The sequence below is a fragment of the Peromyscus leucopus genome, chromosome 1 (assembly GCF_004664715.2).
Source record: "Peromyscus leucopus breed LL Stock chromosome 1, UCI_PerLeu_2.1, whole genome shotgun sequence".
NCBI classification, from domain to species: Eukaryota; Metazoa; Chordata; class Mammalia; order Rodentia; family Cricetidae; genus Peromyscus; species Peromyscus leucopus.
The window spans coordinates 119928098-119943934 of record NC_051063.1 but is presented as its reverse complement, the minus strand read 5'-3'; the positions used below and the strand labels follow the sequence as shown (position 1 = coordinate 119943934).

The following is a 15837-nucleotide window of genomic DNA, read 5'->3' as shown; positions in this document are numbered from 1 at the left end:
TATAACTGTAATATTAAACCATCGTATATACATTAGTTAGTAATTAAAATTAAGAAATTTTACATCAAGGAATTTGTATTGTAAAGTACAGCCAATGTCTTTTTAAACAGACTAATTTCCAGAAGTTTAGAAACCAGAGGACAAATAGGTCTTTGGAGGGCTTATAATTTCGAGTTTATAATTCTTCTACTGATACATGAATGTCTTCTACTGAGACACTGAATGTCTCTAATCCTGTGGAGTAAAGGAGCCCCCATTAGATGTTAATTTGGTGTGTCAGAGTGCAGGACAGTCAGTTGAAGGCCAGAATATGTGAGAGCTCAGTAACCTGGTTTTGAAAAAACTCATAGGAATATAATTGGCATAGCAAATGAGCATGAATAGATGTGAGACAAACAGTGGTACTCCTAACAAATTAGGAAAGCAAAATGGCAGAAGATTCAAAGAGACATTAACTACCAGAAAGAAAGAAAAAGCAGCATTTTTTTTTTCTGGTTTTCCTTTTTATTTAATCAAAGACTGGTGAATAAACATAAATACAGCACAATGACTTCAGATCACTCTTTATATTGTGCACACACAGACCAATGAACAGTAATCTGAAAGAAACTTGCAGTCAGCAGTGAAATGCATTCAGCCTTTCTTTCCCTTACTAAAAAAAAAAAAAAGAAAAAGAAAAAAAGAAAAAACCCCATAAATTTAGAATCTCCTCAGCACATATTCTCCTGTGACAAATGATTCCGACATAAATAGTGGGTGCAAAGAAACTATGCTAACATATGTATAACCTTTGTTAATGAAAACAAAACAAACACAAGCAGCCATAATGATTAAGATACATTCAGTTACTGATAACTAGTTGTGCCCAGAAGGGCATTATCAAAAGGGAATCGTGCTGCAGAGAAAAGCTATATATACATACACAATGAGAAATAAACTGCAAGATCAACACATGCATGTTTAATACTGGAAAAATCACAGCCCTCCAGAATTTCTCCACATTTGTTATAAAAGCCCTCTGCACTCAACTAAAATTAAAATGATCTTAAAAGGATAATACTTCTTTTCAGCCACAGAAACTGCAATGGAAATAAATGTTCAGAGTCATTTTCAAAACAAAAACAAAAATCTATTCTTCTGATGACATGCATGATTCAAAGGTCTATGCAAGATACGGTGCTCTACATTCCCAAGGACTAGGAAAAAAAACCTCAAGTCAATTTTTAGTTTGCAGATGGTCAAAGGATTTTGTATTCCAGCAGGAGTTCAAATCTTCTGGATCTTTTCTCCAACAACTACTGGATTTTCTTTTCTGATTTTCTCAGCAGCATCAGCTTTGTAATTGTAAGAGCAATTGTGTACATCTGAGTAACGGTGCACACCACAGTAAACATTTCCACACCGGCATTCAAACCCTGGAAATGGATGAATATGTGTACAGCATGGGTTAGACAGGATGGCGAGACAGTAAGTTCTTCCCACAGTTGGTGCTAAGTAACACTGTTTTCAAGTCTATGAAGAATCACTGTAAGGTTCTAAAGCTACATTCTCAGCTCACTAGCAGAGAGCTTCCTTTCTTGCACCTATCTACAAATACATGTTTGCACTAGGGCAAGCCCTGATTGCTTCTCTGAGCTGGTTTCACCTGTGATAAGAGCATAATTTCTTCCTATGAAAAAAGAAGGCTGCTAAATTGAAAATGGATCATTTCTTTTTAAACTGAAAAAGCATAATATAAAAGCAAGTCCTACTGTCAGGAGATAACTGTAGCATTTAATTACGAGCAGAGCAGTGAGTCCTGCAGAACTGCTTCTGAATGACAACTCTTTTAACTTTTCCCTCTGCTAAGCTCTGAGGAGATGTGAACTGTTCTGTGGGGGAAGGTCAAGAAGATAGAATCCAGGGTCAGGTTCCTGTGCATCAATGTCCTCAATATCAGAGGCAAATCACTAAGCTTCCTTGAGACTCACGTGAGCTTTTTATGGAATTGTGAATTACTCTAAGGATCAAGTGAGTGTCCATATAAAATAAACACCCAATAAAAGCTACTTAACTATCCAGGTGGTGGTGGTGCACACTTTTAATCCCAGCACTTAAGAGGCAGAGGCAGGTGGATCTCTGAGTTTGAGGCCAGCCTGATCTACAGAGTGAGTTCTAGGACATTCAGGGCTACAGTAAAACCCTGTCTGGAAAAACCAAACCACCACAACAAACAAAATAAAAAACAAAACGCTACTTAACTTGAGGGGTATGCTCTGTGGGTTAAAACCCAGACACAGCTGCAGGGAGAATGGCAGTTCTGCTCCTCCAAAATAGGCGTTTACATTATTATGGATTTGGGGAAACAGAGCTCAGGAATAATCAATATTTTAATCAACATTGTCATTCACCTTCTTTACTACATTTTAATTTTAAAAACATATTCTGAAAATTTATGTACTAGAAAATTAGCCAAAATTAGATGAAAATTAAGTCCTAGACCTGTAGTCAGGAAGTCTAAAACTCTATGCAACTTTTAAAGGATGCGTTTGATATTAAATATGTATGTTTTAAATAGATATTGGAGGAGTGGGACAGTTTAGGTTAACTTTGACATCATACTTTAATCTCCTTTAGTGACAACCTAGTTTTTAGCATGAAGTGATCCTAAGGTATCATTTTCTTTTCTGTTTTTTTTTTTTTTTTTGTGTATGTGTGAGGTAGGATCTGATATAGCATATGCTGGCCTTGAACTTGTGGATCATTCTGTCCTCCTGTCCCAAGTGCTGGAATTACAGGCATGTGCTACCATGCCTCCCTCTGAAGCATAATTTTCATTCAAAGTCTTACTGTTCTCTGCTCATATTTCTGATTTTTATATAAGTATTTGGCACAATGCCCAAGTAAACAATCAGTGAAACTATTTGTAGCTGCATCACATTCTAGTGAAGCAAGCCCAGTACAAAGCTTGCCTGGCCTTAACCCTCAGCTCCCTTGTCAGAGAAGAGGCTGCACTTTCCTTGACAGGCCTCCCCTCCCTTTTGTTTATGTGAATGGATCACAGAACTCCTGTCCCTGAATGCCCAGAGCAGCCTGACTGCGCTTAACCTATCTTCTTTGCTAATATTTTTGAATAGTTCCCCTTTAACAATTTTGACAACTGAGTTACAGCACCAGGCATGTACTAGGATTGTCTTCTACACTGCACCAAGCTGCTTTGCTTTTAGCTCACTGACCATGCATGGTCAATCATCAACATTTTACATAAAGCACTCCACAGCTTACCAAAGTCCCTCCAAAATACCATCTCCTTGAAGGCAGGAGACATCTTTGCCCTTCACCGACATTCACCACATTGACCTTACTTGTCAAATACTCTCAAACCCAGCTGACATGAATTTTTAAATGCTTAAAAAAAAAAAAAGAATACAGAAGTTGACATGTATGTAGCCAACTCCCATGCTTACAGAGGCAGCAGCAATATTAACTGGCCTTAACAGTGAGCATAAGTTATTCAAAACATGACCTTAACTTTAAACCATCCAAGGAAGCCCTTACCAGTAAGTCCCACTTTCTTCCTGCACATGAAACAGCGATTCTTTTTTTGTTTTGGTTTTTCAAGAGACTTGCTTTGCTCTTCAGATGGCTGCTGTGTTGTATCTGATACTGAAGCTGACAAAAATAGGAGGGCGACAAATTTAATTATTCAGTAAGATTTGGTGTTTGGGTGGTGGTTGATCTATATACCCCATACTATCCCATAGATTTGTAATTCAAAGACTAGCTAAGGAACTGGTTTATAGGCCAGGAAAGAGATTCATAAACTTGGGCTATGTATAAAACATGACCCTATTTTCATTAAATGCATGTATACATACAGGTAGAAGGTAACCTGTAATATACTAAACAGTGGTTCTCAACAGTGGCTTACAGATCTTCTTCTTTTGGTATCTAAAGTGGGGAGGGGGAGAGGGAGATAGAGACATATACTGACTACCTAGAAGTCTAAAGGAATGGTATAAGAAGAATAGCCATATGAAAATTAACACTGCAGAGTCTGGTCTACAGAGACTTCTCAGAAAACAGGAATACCAATGTTCTCAGAATGTTCCACATAAAACCACTTAAGCCAAGAGTTGTGGCACATGCCTATAATCCAGTATCCAGAAGATTATTGTTTGAGCCTAGTTTACAGAGTAAGTAAAAGGCCAGCCAAAACAACAAAATGAAACTCTTTCTCAAACCTATCCCTACTCCCAAAGCACTTAAGATGCTAGGAAAAAGAATCAGACATAAGTAAACATTTTAAAGTTAACAAACAATGCATTTTCACACTAAAATCAAGAGCAGATGCATTGAAACTCAGTTTTAGTCACTGTCACTAAACCCTGCTAATGTGCCTTTTCCTGTTACTTGTCACCCTGGCCCTCCTGAGTGCCCCAGAGTCTGCAACCTTGCTTGGTACACATGACATCTAGCTTGAAAACAGTAAGGGGCCTATCACGGTTCAAGTTCCAACTTAACCATTTGGTCACAACTAGGGCCGTTCCAAGGAGTCACCACTGTTGCCAACTATTCTGGCTCATAGTTCTACAAGCTACCCCAAAAGGCTTTCCCATTCCAACCATGTGTGTTCTTTAGAGTCATGATCCAATACCCTTCCCTCATCAACACTCTAGCTTTCCACCCTATTCCCTACGCTTCACCTGTTGCAGGTGAAAAGCAAACAGTGTAAACATTTTGATGGTTGCCCACGATTCTCCAGGTGAGGTCCAGGGATCTTCACCGTTCCTGTCAACTTCTCCTGGCCATGTTACATCATCCCTTAGCTGCCATATATTGGATCCACACAGCAGTGCCTGACTTCCTTAACACATCTCTCTCTCTCACCTGTGGGCTCTCATGAGGTCTTGCCATGCCTGATCTTTAGCAACTAGCTCCATCTTGTCTTTTCTGTTTACACTGATGGAACCCACTCCTAACGTCTCAGAGCAGGAAACCCTCGCTATCTTGTGTTCCCATGGTACTTTCTAAGCTCCTATAACTGTCTACTTAACTTGGCTTAAGTGAATTCTTTGAGGGAGGGAACCTGTCCCATGGTCAGTGTTACCAGAGCCTATCATGATTCCCATGTCACTCAAGAAATAAATGTCTGTGGATCTGCATTAAGTCACTTACCCACTGTATCTATGGAGGACATTTCCATAGCCAGAGCACAGCACCTCTTACAACTATCTACTTATAGCAGATACACAAATACTTCTTAGTGGACTATAACTTGCTTATGTTAACTCATCTAGTATTAAAAAATATGACACCAGACAAAATACCATACATTGGAAGTGAGTGAGTGTATGGTAACTGAATTCTACAGCACAACTTCTCCACTAGACAAGCTAAACCCAGGCCAGAGAAACTTCTGCTAATATACACCCTTATTTCTTATGGCTTTTGAGACAGAGTCTTAACTCTAGCCCAGGCTGGCCTCAAACTCATGGTCTCCCTGTCTTGACCAAGTGTGAGTCACCACATCTGGCCACATTGTGTTTTTTTAAACAAAATAGGGAGACAAACTTTTTTATTTTCTACAAAAAAGTACCCCTAGAATATGAGCTCATTGTGAACAAGGGGTGAATGTGTTGTTTTAGTCTTTGTCTCTAGAACAATATTAGGTAAGGCTTGGCTCTGTAAACTGAACTCAAAAATAATTTAAACTGTAATCAGAAATGAACCTGTATATTTATTTTCTTTAAAATTTGTAAGCCATGATATCTAACCTGTTCTCTAAAAAATATGGTAGTCAAAAAATTAATGCTTAAATGTCAGTAACACTATCACAGATTTCTTTACTAAACAAGATTAGTTTAACTCTTGAGAAATTTTGGGAAGTAACCAGAAATGGAAAGAGTGAAAATTTATGTCCTTCCTCTGAACACAAGTGATTTCACACAACTCAACAGTGAAACTTGCTGATTAGCCCTAAAGAACTAAGACAAATTACTGATGGCAGGTGCAACTTTGAAGTTAAAGACTGCTCGGCTGTCTTAAAAGCCCATAAGCCAGGGCTTGCATTTGGACTGCTGAGTATCAGATACAGCTGAGAGGTGATGGGGACATCTGCTCACCGCAAACCTTAATTCACAAGCAATACGTTGAGTACTCTGTGAAAGACTGACTCCAAGAAATTACTGTCTCCTTGGGTTATATGTGAGATTTAAGACCACAGAATGCCTTATCCAATTCTGTTTATAGAAAAGGAACTATTCAATCACGAATAGAGCTATCTAGTAGCAAAGAAGCCAAAGAACCATAGTCTTACTGAGTTTAAAGTTAAGGACAGTTTCTTTAGAACAGGATAGGTTTCATACAGGGAAATGAAAATTAGAAATATACTGCATATTGTTAATAACTAAGAACTGCTGACTGTCTATATCATACCCACTGGTCATACATGTTTGTGGTGAGGCCAATGTAACAACATAAAGGCAGCAAAATCAACAGTACTGTGCTTGCCAGCTGAATTGCTAACTGGAACCCTGACTAGACATGGTCTACTGGCTATTGCTGTTAAGAGACTTCAAAAAGCACTGGACAGGTAAGAGTGGTTTAACTACCCACATGGAGGATCACATTCAAGAGGAACAAGGCCCTCTGCTCTGGGTCCTGTAAACAGAAAAAGAACACAAATGTAATAGTAAGTACACAACATGATTTAAATACTACTTGTTTGGGACATATTCATAAACACAGTGGAAAAAACAAACTGAACTTAGCACAAAACATTATCTTAATATGCCCACTTTCTCTTGGTGGTGGATACAGTATCTCTATATAATATGATACATAATTTTTTCCCTCACAGTCTTGACAATTCTCAAGAATCAGATGACTTTGTTTTTTTGGTGTGCAGCATTTGCAGAGCCCAAGCATGTAAGACAAGCACCCTACTACAGAGTTCCAGTCCAGCGAAGGATCGGAATTGAGGAGCTCAATGGTTCTGCTTACTTCTGCTCTGAACCCAGTGCTGACACAGAACAAATGCTCTCTAGCTACTACTTAGGGACTCAATGCAGACGGTTAAAACCACCAACTGGGATAATTTTAATTTTCCTTTCAAAAAGAACCTCATTTTCTGATGTGTGTGTTTAAACAATATAATTTATGTTCTTCCCAGTTTAAAAATTCTATGTAAAATAAGAAAAAAATTTAACTACCAAGAGAAAAATCAGACTAGCTCTGGTACTAGCATCCAAAAGAAACAAGTCCTATTTTTATTATTTTCCAGGAATCATATTAAGTAGAAACAGGTCTGGCAAGATAGCTCAGTAGGTAAGGCTGCTTGATGCCACCCCTGACAGCCTGAGTCCAATCCCCAGAAGCCACACAGTGGAAGGCAAGAACAACTCCAGTGAGCTCTAGTACCAAGCAAGGACATGCTTTTATTCTCTTCAGAATTAAGAGTGAAGATGCTAGTTTACCTGATAATTATCCTTAACTTTTTGAGAAACTCCACATTGTTTTCCAAAGCATCTACACTATTCTGAATTCCCATAATGTGCAAGTGTTCCAATTTACACACACCAAAACACTTGTTATTGCTACTGCTGGCAGTACTCTGTGGGGGGTCCCGTGTTAATTCATTATGGGTATGCTTTTGCAATTCCCTGGTGACTACAGATGCAGGGCATCCTTTCACTCACTGATTGTCAGTTTGTACTTCTCTGGAAAAGTATCTACTCAGACCCTTTGCCTATTTTTATTTCCTTTAAAAACATCTTATTAATCCTCTGAGAACTTCCTACTGTACTTAATTTATTAGATTTTTATATTTTATTTTATGTGAGTGCTTTGCTTGCACATATGTATGTGCACCACATGCATGTTTATGCCCTTGGATCTAGAACTGCAGTTATAGATGGTTGCAAAGAACCATGTGGGTCCTGGGAATTGAACCTAGTCCTCTGCAAGAGCATCAAATGCTCAGCTACTGAGCACCATTCTACCTAGTTTTCATTGGATCTTCATATTCTGCTTTCTTTCACTCTTTCTTCTCTTATTTTTACAGCTACCAGAGATTTAAACTAGGGTCCCATGCATGTTGCCCAAGTGCTCTACCTCTGAGCTACATCTCCCACAGAAAATTTTACTTCTTTATACACTCTTATTAGACAGATGATGTAAAACATTTTCTGTGCTGCTTTTCTACTCTTTTCATGGGGGAAAAAAAAACTTGAGAGGACACTCATCTATCCTCTTTGGTTGCTATTGATTTAGGTGTCTTATTTAAGAAACTTCTAATCCAAAACCACAAAAATTACACTTTAAGAGTTTTTATAGTCTCAGCTCTTACATTTATGTAGGTTTTGGTTATGTTGTGGGTGAATTTTTACATCTTTTATGAAACAGGGATCCAATTCATTATTTTGATCAGACTTTCATTTTCCCACTGGATGACCTCAGATCTTTGTTTCATATCAACTGCCCTTAAGCTTCTGAGTGTATTTCTGGACTATCAATACTATTCCACTGATCTGTGTGAGTAGCTTCATTGACAGGACTTCAGTTTGGATCACTGTATCTTTTAATAAATTTTGAAATTTAGAACTGTTAAGTAGTGCAATTTTTTCAAGACTGTCTTGGCTATTTTCACCCATTCTTCAAAATCTTCTGAAATCCCTGATTTATTATGTAAGCTTTTCTAAATAACAGTCCCAAGTTAGCCCAACAGTTCCTGCTGTGAACTACTGATTTAACAACTCTAAGAATCCTGGTTCCCTTTGCTTTGTCTTTGACAGCTCAGCCTCCAAAAAGCTGATTCATTCTACACCGAAAAGCTTTACAGTCAGTCAGTCATCTTTTATTCTAAGCCTCTGATAACTCTTAAATCATTTGGTCAATATACAAAACAAGAATATCCCTCACTGTTTGTACAGCTCATTCTGCATCTGCAGTCTGAATTATTTTAAATTTCCTGTAAGGTGGACATGATTAAAGACAATGAAAATACAGTGCAGAAATGCTGTCAGGGGAAAGACATGAAACCAGAAGCTCTACATCTAAACCCCATCTTCCTTTCAGTCTGTACCACCCAAGACCCGGAGGGCCGCGAGGGTAACCGAAGTTCAGCTTTATCTTCAACAAGGCAACCAATCTGGTATAGTAGTGAGGAATACACCAAAATGCATACGTATTTTGTCTTTAAGCTAGTTTTTATGAACTGTATGACTTAGATTTTTAAGAGCTTGAGATACTATCTTTTTTAATTAAAAAGGGTAATTAAACAACAAACATACAGCAATAGGCTAAATTTTCATTTAAGCATAAGAAAAGTTCTTTAGAGCCATGATGCCAAAATCAAAGCAACACCTACTTGGTGGCATCCTACTCTAATTATAAACAGAATACCTGCAGAAGAAATGCTATTCTGAAAGCCCAGTGACACTGGAATACACAAGAATACCAGGCAGCTTTGCTAACAAGCTAATCCTACCTGCTTGGGGGACAAAGGGGACTGGACACACCAGCTAGATGTACACAGCGCATCCCAGACCATAAGCACCACACTGTCTAGTGGAGGAAATAGAGCCACAGTGGATGCTGGGGTTTCAGCTCCCCATATCATGTGCCTGTGCTACAGGGGCCTTTTCAGTCTCTTTTTACTCATTCAGTAGACGAAAACATCATTCTCTGATTTGGTCAGCAAGGAAACTATGTGTAGAGGAAGTGTGTGTGTATATGTAAGTATCTATATACAAAGAAGCATATTATATTTGTGTTGACAAAAAAGGAAAATATTTTAAATTTAAAAATAAGTAAAAAATTTTAAAGGAGGCTGTTCCAGATGAGGAGCTAGCTCTGTCTGCAAAGTGCTGGTTCCCCTAGAACCTATGCTTGTAAAACAACAGTTGGGTCAGTGGCATGTGCTCCTATCGCTCCAGTCACGTTACACAACTTGGTCAATTCTGGCCAGTAAGAAACTGTCTGAAAATAAGAAAAGCAGATGGCAATAGAGGAGGGACACCCTATGCACTAGCCTCCACATGCACACAAACTCACACACAACTTTACAAGTTGAAGACTAACCCCTTCCTTAACTTAGGTAAAAGTGAAGCTTATATCTGATTTGCCAAAGATTCAGTTATGCTGAAGTTATGAACGCTTAAGTCTTTAAGGAACTGAGAAGTTAGTACTGATCTAAATATCATTCAAAGCATATTTGTAAAAAAGAAACTCTCACTTTTAAAAGCATTCCACAGTCTCCTAATATGACGTCACAACTACGTTCTCAATTAATTCATTCAGGGTGGGCTGGAGGAAATTATGATCTCCATATATCAGAATAGTATAAAGTATCTACAACATTACTGTATTATCAATTCACCTACCTATAATCTTTACCATTTGCCAAACTGCTCAACTCTTACTGCACCTTTAATCTGGTTTGTTTTGGTTCTTTTTTTCGAGAGAAGGTCTTACTATGTGGTCCTAGCTGTTGTCCCGGAATTTGCCTCGTAGACCAGGCTGGCCTTGAACTTAGAAATCTGCCTGCCTCTTCTGGGACTAAAGGCATGTGCCATCACACCCAGCTGCATCTTTAATCTTTATGAATTCTTTTCACAGACAACAATCTAAAAGGTGTTGTGTTCTAAGACATACACAACTAACTATTGTTCTCTTCCATCTGTGCTAGCCTCCTTCTCAAAACCATTTGCTCTTGGGAGCTCCCCTTTAGTTGTGTCTATGGCCTAAAACTAATCAGGATCCAGACAGATGACTCTGTTTTCTGTTCCACTGCTGGCTCACCTTCCTGCTTTACTTTCAAATTCTTGCTTTAGCAGCTTATACCAGACCCTCCAAATATCAGGCACAATCCTCATCACTTTTCTTTTACCTACCTACATCTTCCAAATAAGCTCTCTAAAATTTTAAATTTATCACTTCTTCCTCAATTCATTAACATTTTCTCTAACAGGCTGGTGAGATAGCCCAACATTTAAGAGCACATACCGCCATTGCAGAGGACTCAAGTTCAATTCCCAGGACCCACAACGAGCAACTCACCATTACCTGCAACCTCAGCTCCATCAGATGCCTCTGGCACCTGCCCTCACATGCACACAATCATACATATAACTAAAACCCTTTTCTGTAACCAATACCTGTCTTTACATCACTGTCACTATCATAAAGCTTTGATATCAACTATTCTAGTTTATATAACTAGTGGATAACTTAATCAACATTTTTCCTTTTATGCATTTAAAATACCCCACAAATCCCTACTATTCATTTTAGTTTTCTATTTACTATTACACTTTATGAATTTATAGTGCTATGTGGGGTAGGTTAAAGTATTTATATTGGCCACACAGCAAAAGTCACTTCCTGTAGCAAAATCTGCACAAATAGGTAAATCTGGTTAAGCACTGACTGGACAAGAAATAAACCAAGGATAATTATATTATTTAATATAAAATTTAACAAAGTTCAAATGAACATACCAAATCATCTGTCACTAGCATGCCCACATCATACATGATGCAGAAGTCAGTGTGCTCTCCCCTTAAACCCTGCCATGGTGTCACACATCCCTGAACTTATCTTTGCACAGTACACTCCCTTGGATGACAGGATAAAACAGCCTAGAAGAGATTAAAAACCTCCTAAATGCCTCCTCACTGAGAATGCCTGCAGATAAATTTTTAAGGGTACTTGGGTCACTTGAATCCATTGAACCAGGGTGACAGAGAGCCTGGGGTGCCACACTATGAATGCAAGCAGTTGGATATGACTACTACACTATAGGTCACATGGGGAGAGGAGTGCCTGGCAACTAAGAAAAGCCTCAGATAATGAGTCAAAACTAAAGACAACCAGATTCCAGCAAGTCTGTAGTCCCAGTGTTTGGCCAAAATAACAGAACATAATAGTTTAGTGCCTCTACTGGCCATTCTAATTATGGTTTTTAAACAGATTTGAATCTTCTCTTTATGCTGATCTCATTATGTAAGTGGGAAATAGATCCTAACATTCTAATCAATTAAATATTTGAGAATATGAAAAATACTATTCACAAAATAAAACTATCAAAGCATGTACTTATAAGCAGGTATTTTTCTAATACCCAAGTCTATGTATGCTAGCATCTGGCCTACAGAATTCAAGTGTTAATAAACAACAAATACATGCTCTATCATATGCAAACCTTGCAGGTCTTCTGTCTCGGATACTGCTTTGTCCACAGATGTACTGTCCACTTGGGAAGGTGCTACAGATTCTGATAAAAGTGACTGATTTGATACAGGGCTAGAAAAGCAAAACATATTATTTTTTTAACATAACATTTTTAAAAATTAACTTTCTTCTTTGGTTTTGAGATAGGGGTGAATTCTGTTTCCCAGGATGGTTTAAAACCCCTGGGCTCAAGAGAACTTCTGCCTCCTTCAGGTGAGTGCCACCACACCCAATAACAGTTCAGTTTGAAAAGGTCATCTTCCAAATATCCATATAAACTGAAGGTTCATAGTAAGTACCACTTACCATAGAACACAGAGACACTGGTAACCTAACATAATCACGGGGGCTTGGAAACCAAGGCTAAGTTGGGCCTGAAGTTTATGCTTTGGAAACCAAAGCAACAGCATCTATTTTTTTGTACAACCCAAGTACCACATGAATGCACTAAATAAAAACTAGAAAGATGCAGCCTTGCTTCAGAAACTCTCAAACAGAGTTAAACAGAGTTGTTAAGTGAGCATCTACTATGGACTTTTAAAAAGGAACCACAGTGAAAACATTTGGTGGCCTGCTTTGTAGCAGAATAAGATGGAAACAAGTCTTTCCTTCCCTCCCCTCTTTTTCTTTCTCTTGTCTAGAAGGGCCTCAAATTGGCTGTGCAGTTGAGTCTGGCCTTGAACTCCTGATCCTCTTGCCTCCATTTCTTAAGTCTGAGATTATAGGCATGCACCATGACTTTCAGAGATTAAAATACGTACTTCTGTATGCATTCCTCTATCTCTGACTTCAGAGCTAAAAACAAAAAATATATATATTCTAAAAAAAATGAGTATTACCTCATGATAAAAACAAAAAGAATCAGAGACAAGGTTCTTCTGATTCAAGGCACCAATACATGTAGACCAAGGACTGCAATGTGAAGAACTAACCCAACATGGGTTAGTTTAAAAGGACTTCAGCATCAGGTCAAGATGCAGTGTGAAGACTAAAGGAAAAGATGTCTCAACAGGGAACTGAAGACTTGAAAGAGCTCTCCCTCAACATAAAAACAGTGAAAAGCATCTTGTAACTAGTGAGTAGCAAGCAGTCAGATATAGTTTTAGGCCAATAGATCCTGCTATGGCTTTAAAGTGTTCCTCAATGAAGTGATCAAAAGCAAACAAGATCAATCCTCTCTAGTTTTCATTAGTTTTAGAGTTACCCTGGTTGCAGAGATGAAGACGTGGACTCTAGTGCTGACTGAGCGTCTGGGCCACTGCCGTCTGTGCACTGTACTGGTAACGATTCAGACAGACTGCTGACAGAAGCTGCTGTAACACAACGATATCGCATGTTAGTGATTCCAACAGCAATGCAAGGTCAGTTTCCCACAGAACACGGTATATAGGGTTTCCTTCTTTAATTTACAACTTTGTTATCATTTGCTGATGGGAGAAAACCTTGTGGAAGGTGGTGCTAGGAGTTAAACTCAGGGCCTTGTGCATGTGAAGGATGTGTTCTACCAATGAGCAATACTGTATCCCCTACCTCTTATTTTTTTTAAATCTGCTTTAGTGATATGAATGTAGCACCATAAATATGACAGAAAGTGAAAGGAGTTATTACATATACCCCAATGTGCTTGTCATAAACACTGCTGTGCTTTAACTGGATTACTTACCAGGTGGGCTTATTCTACCACTGCTACTGTTCTGCCTCTGAAGATGTTCTTTATAGCATACCGAACACATGCCATTTGTACGAGGGTTTCCATAAAATCCGCAGCCAGTGGAGCAAAGCATAGGTGCTTGGCTGTGGTTAGTTTCTTGAGCCATGTTCTTCTGTTGCACACCTGAAATTTGCAAAGAATTAATAAAGAACTCAACCACAGGACTTCAGCCTTACATTATCCAAATCTGCTTTTTATAATGAGAAGAAAACCACATGTGTGCCCTTTCCCTGAACACTCCATGGCTGTCCCTAGAAACAGTGCAAAAGTCAAGAACAAAGGGCACTTGGTAACTCCTACTTCAAGCTACCCTATGTAGGCAGGTCTGTGCTGGCTCAGAAAGGATAAAACTTCCCCAGAGCAACAGGCTTCTTTCTGAAGAGACTGCACCATTCAAAGATTAACTTCAGTTTGGACTCTTAGAATAATGAGCAATAACTGAGTTTTGCTATAAGTTATACTATTTAATTTCTAGCTATTTAAAGTTTTGTCCCAAGTCCACATTAACTTGTGATTCTGTTTAAAAATTACCACTGAATGTAAAATTCATTCTGGTGACAACTTGGAGAACTAGGGAGAATGCTGGTGAACTATGGATTCAATCATGGTGGAAGGCAATTTATTAATTCACCTCAAGAGCCCTGTTGAACTGCTCTCTGAATCAGCCATTATTTTCCTTAAGGATCATCTACAGAACAGTATCTACGGTATAATCCAAAAAAGAACAAAGGATACACAAAGATGTGCTCATGGGGTAAAAATCCCCCCCTCAATGTCCAACATTAGAATGAAGTGCTAATGACAAAAAAAATTCCAGAATCAGTAACATTTTGAATGACTTTCTCAGAGAAAAAAAAAATGTTGCTTGTGAAAATGTATATGGTGAACTGTATATATAATATGGTGTTAACTGGTGCTAAAGGAGGAGTTATTAATTATAAAAGAGCAATAGAAAACATATTTAAGAATGGCAATGCTAAGTTTTTTTCTGATATGTTCCTTTTTTATTAGACTTAAAATTTTTTTTTTCAAATCAAGATACTACTTGTCTAATTAGGGAAAACTTTTACTTTTTAAAGCATTTATAATTTTAAAGAGTGAAATTAAAATCTAATGGGGACAGAGACATTAGTTACAGCATGCTGGGACTCAGAACTCTTTGGGAACCACAGGAAGGTGAGGATCAATCACAACAGATGGAAGAACTTCACATGCTCTTTCTCCCAGAAAAGGAACTGGTTATTTGGAACAAACAACCCATGAGAGCAAACAGTAATAGTAGGCTTATATAAAAAAAAGAACCCCTTCTACAGGGGTATTACAGACCAAGAAAGAATAAGATACACAAAATAGAAATTTGTCACTGAAATTGCTTTGATTTGGTAAACACCTAAGGGAAACAAACATTCACTGTTCACTGGAACCAGAGTTTTTTCCATCTGAATGTTTTGAAGATTATCGAGGGTGCAGATGTACCTAATTTAAGATCCAAGAACCATAAGGCCCTTTGTCTGGACAACAAAAGGAAGCTGTAGGCTTAGTATCTACCATTAAAAGTAATGTACCAGCCCACAAGCTGGAGTACTCCTTTAATCCTATTACTTGGAGGCAGAAGGAGGCACATCTCTGTGAGATCCAGTCCAGCCTGGTCTATATAGCAAGTTCTAGGCCAGGCAGTGTTACAAAGTGAGACCCTGTCTCAAAATAAACAAACAAATGAAATAAAAGAAGACATGTCCTAGCTGTGTGTGGTAATGCATACCTGTAATTATAGCACTTGAAGGTTGAATCAAGAGGTCACCAATCTGAACTACATAGAGTTCCAGGCCAGTTTGGGCTAACCAGAGTAACTCAGCCTAAAAACAAAAACAAAACCTCCAAATAACAGAAAAGGTCTCAGACTGTTAAGGTTA

General features: G+C 38.3%; 1 protein-coding gene across 7 annotated transcripts in view; it reads right to left on the bottom strand.

Annotated features, from left to right (window-relative positions):
• Positions 1 to 483: 483 nt before the first annotated feature.
• Zfand6 (zinc finger AN1-type containing 6) overlaps positions 484 to 15837 on the bottom strand; it is a 69847-nt gene continuing 54493 nt past the window's right edge. For 5 of the 7 annotated variants that reach the window (XM_028873844.2, XM_028873845.2, XM_037197690.1 and 2 more), the window contains 6 exons: positions 13877 to 14047; positions 13418 to 13526; positions 12185 to 12285; positions 6598 to 6642; positions 3538 to 3651; positions 484 to 1415 (listed from right to left, as the gene is read on the bottom strand). In XM_028873844.2, the coding sequence (XP_028729677.1) occupies positions 1267 to 1415; positions 3538 to 3651; positions 6598 to 6642; positions 12185 to 12285; positions 13418 to 13526; positions 13877 to 14030 (672 nt within the window). In that variant the 5' untranslated portion in view covers positions 14031 to 14047 and the 3' untranslated portion in view covers positions 484 to 1266. The remainder of the gene's footprint in view (positions 1416 to 3537; positions 3652 to 6597; positions 6643 to 12184; positions 12286 to 13417; positions 13527 to 13876; positions 14048 to 15837) is intronic. The other 2 variants (XM_028873848.2, XM_028873847.2) reach the window with 1 other exon arrangement.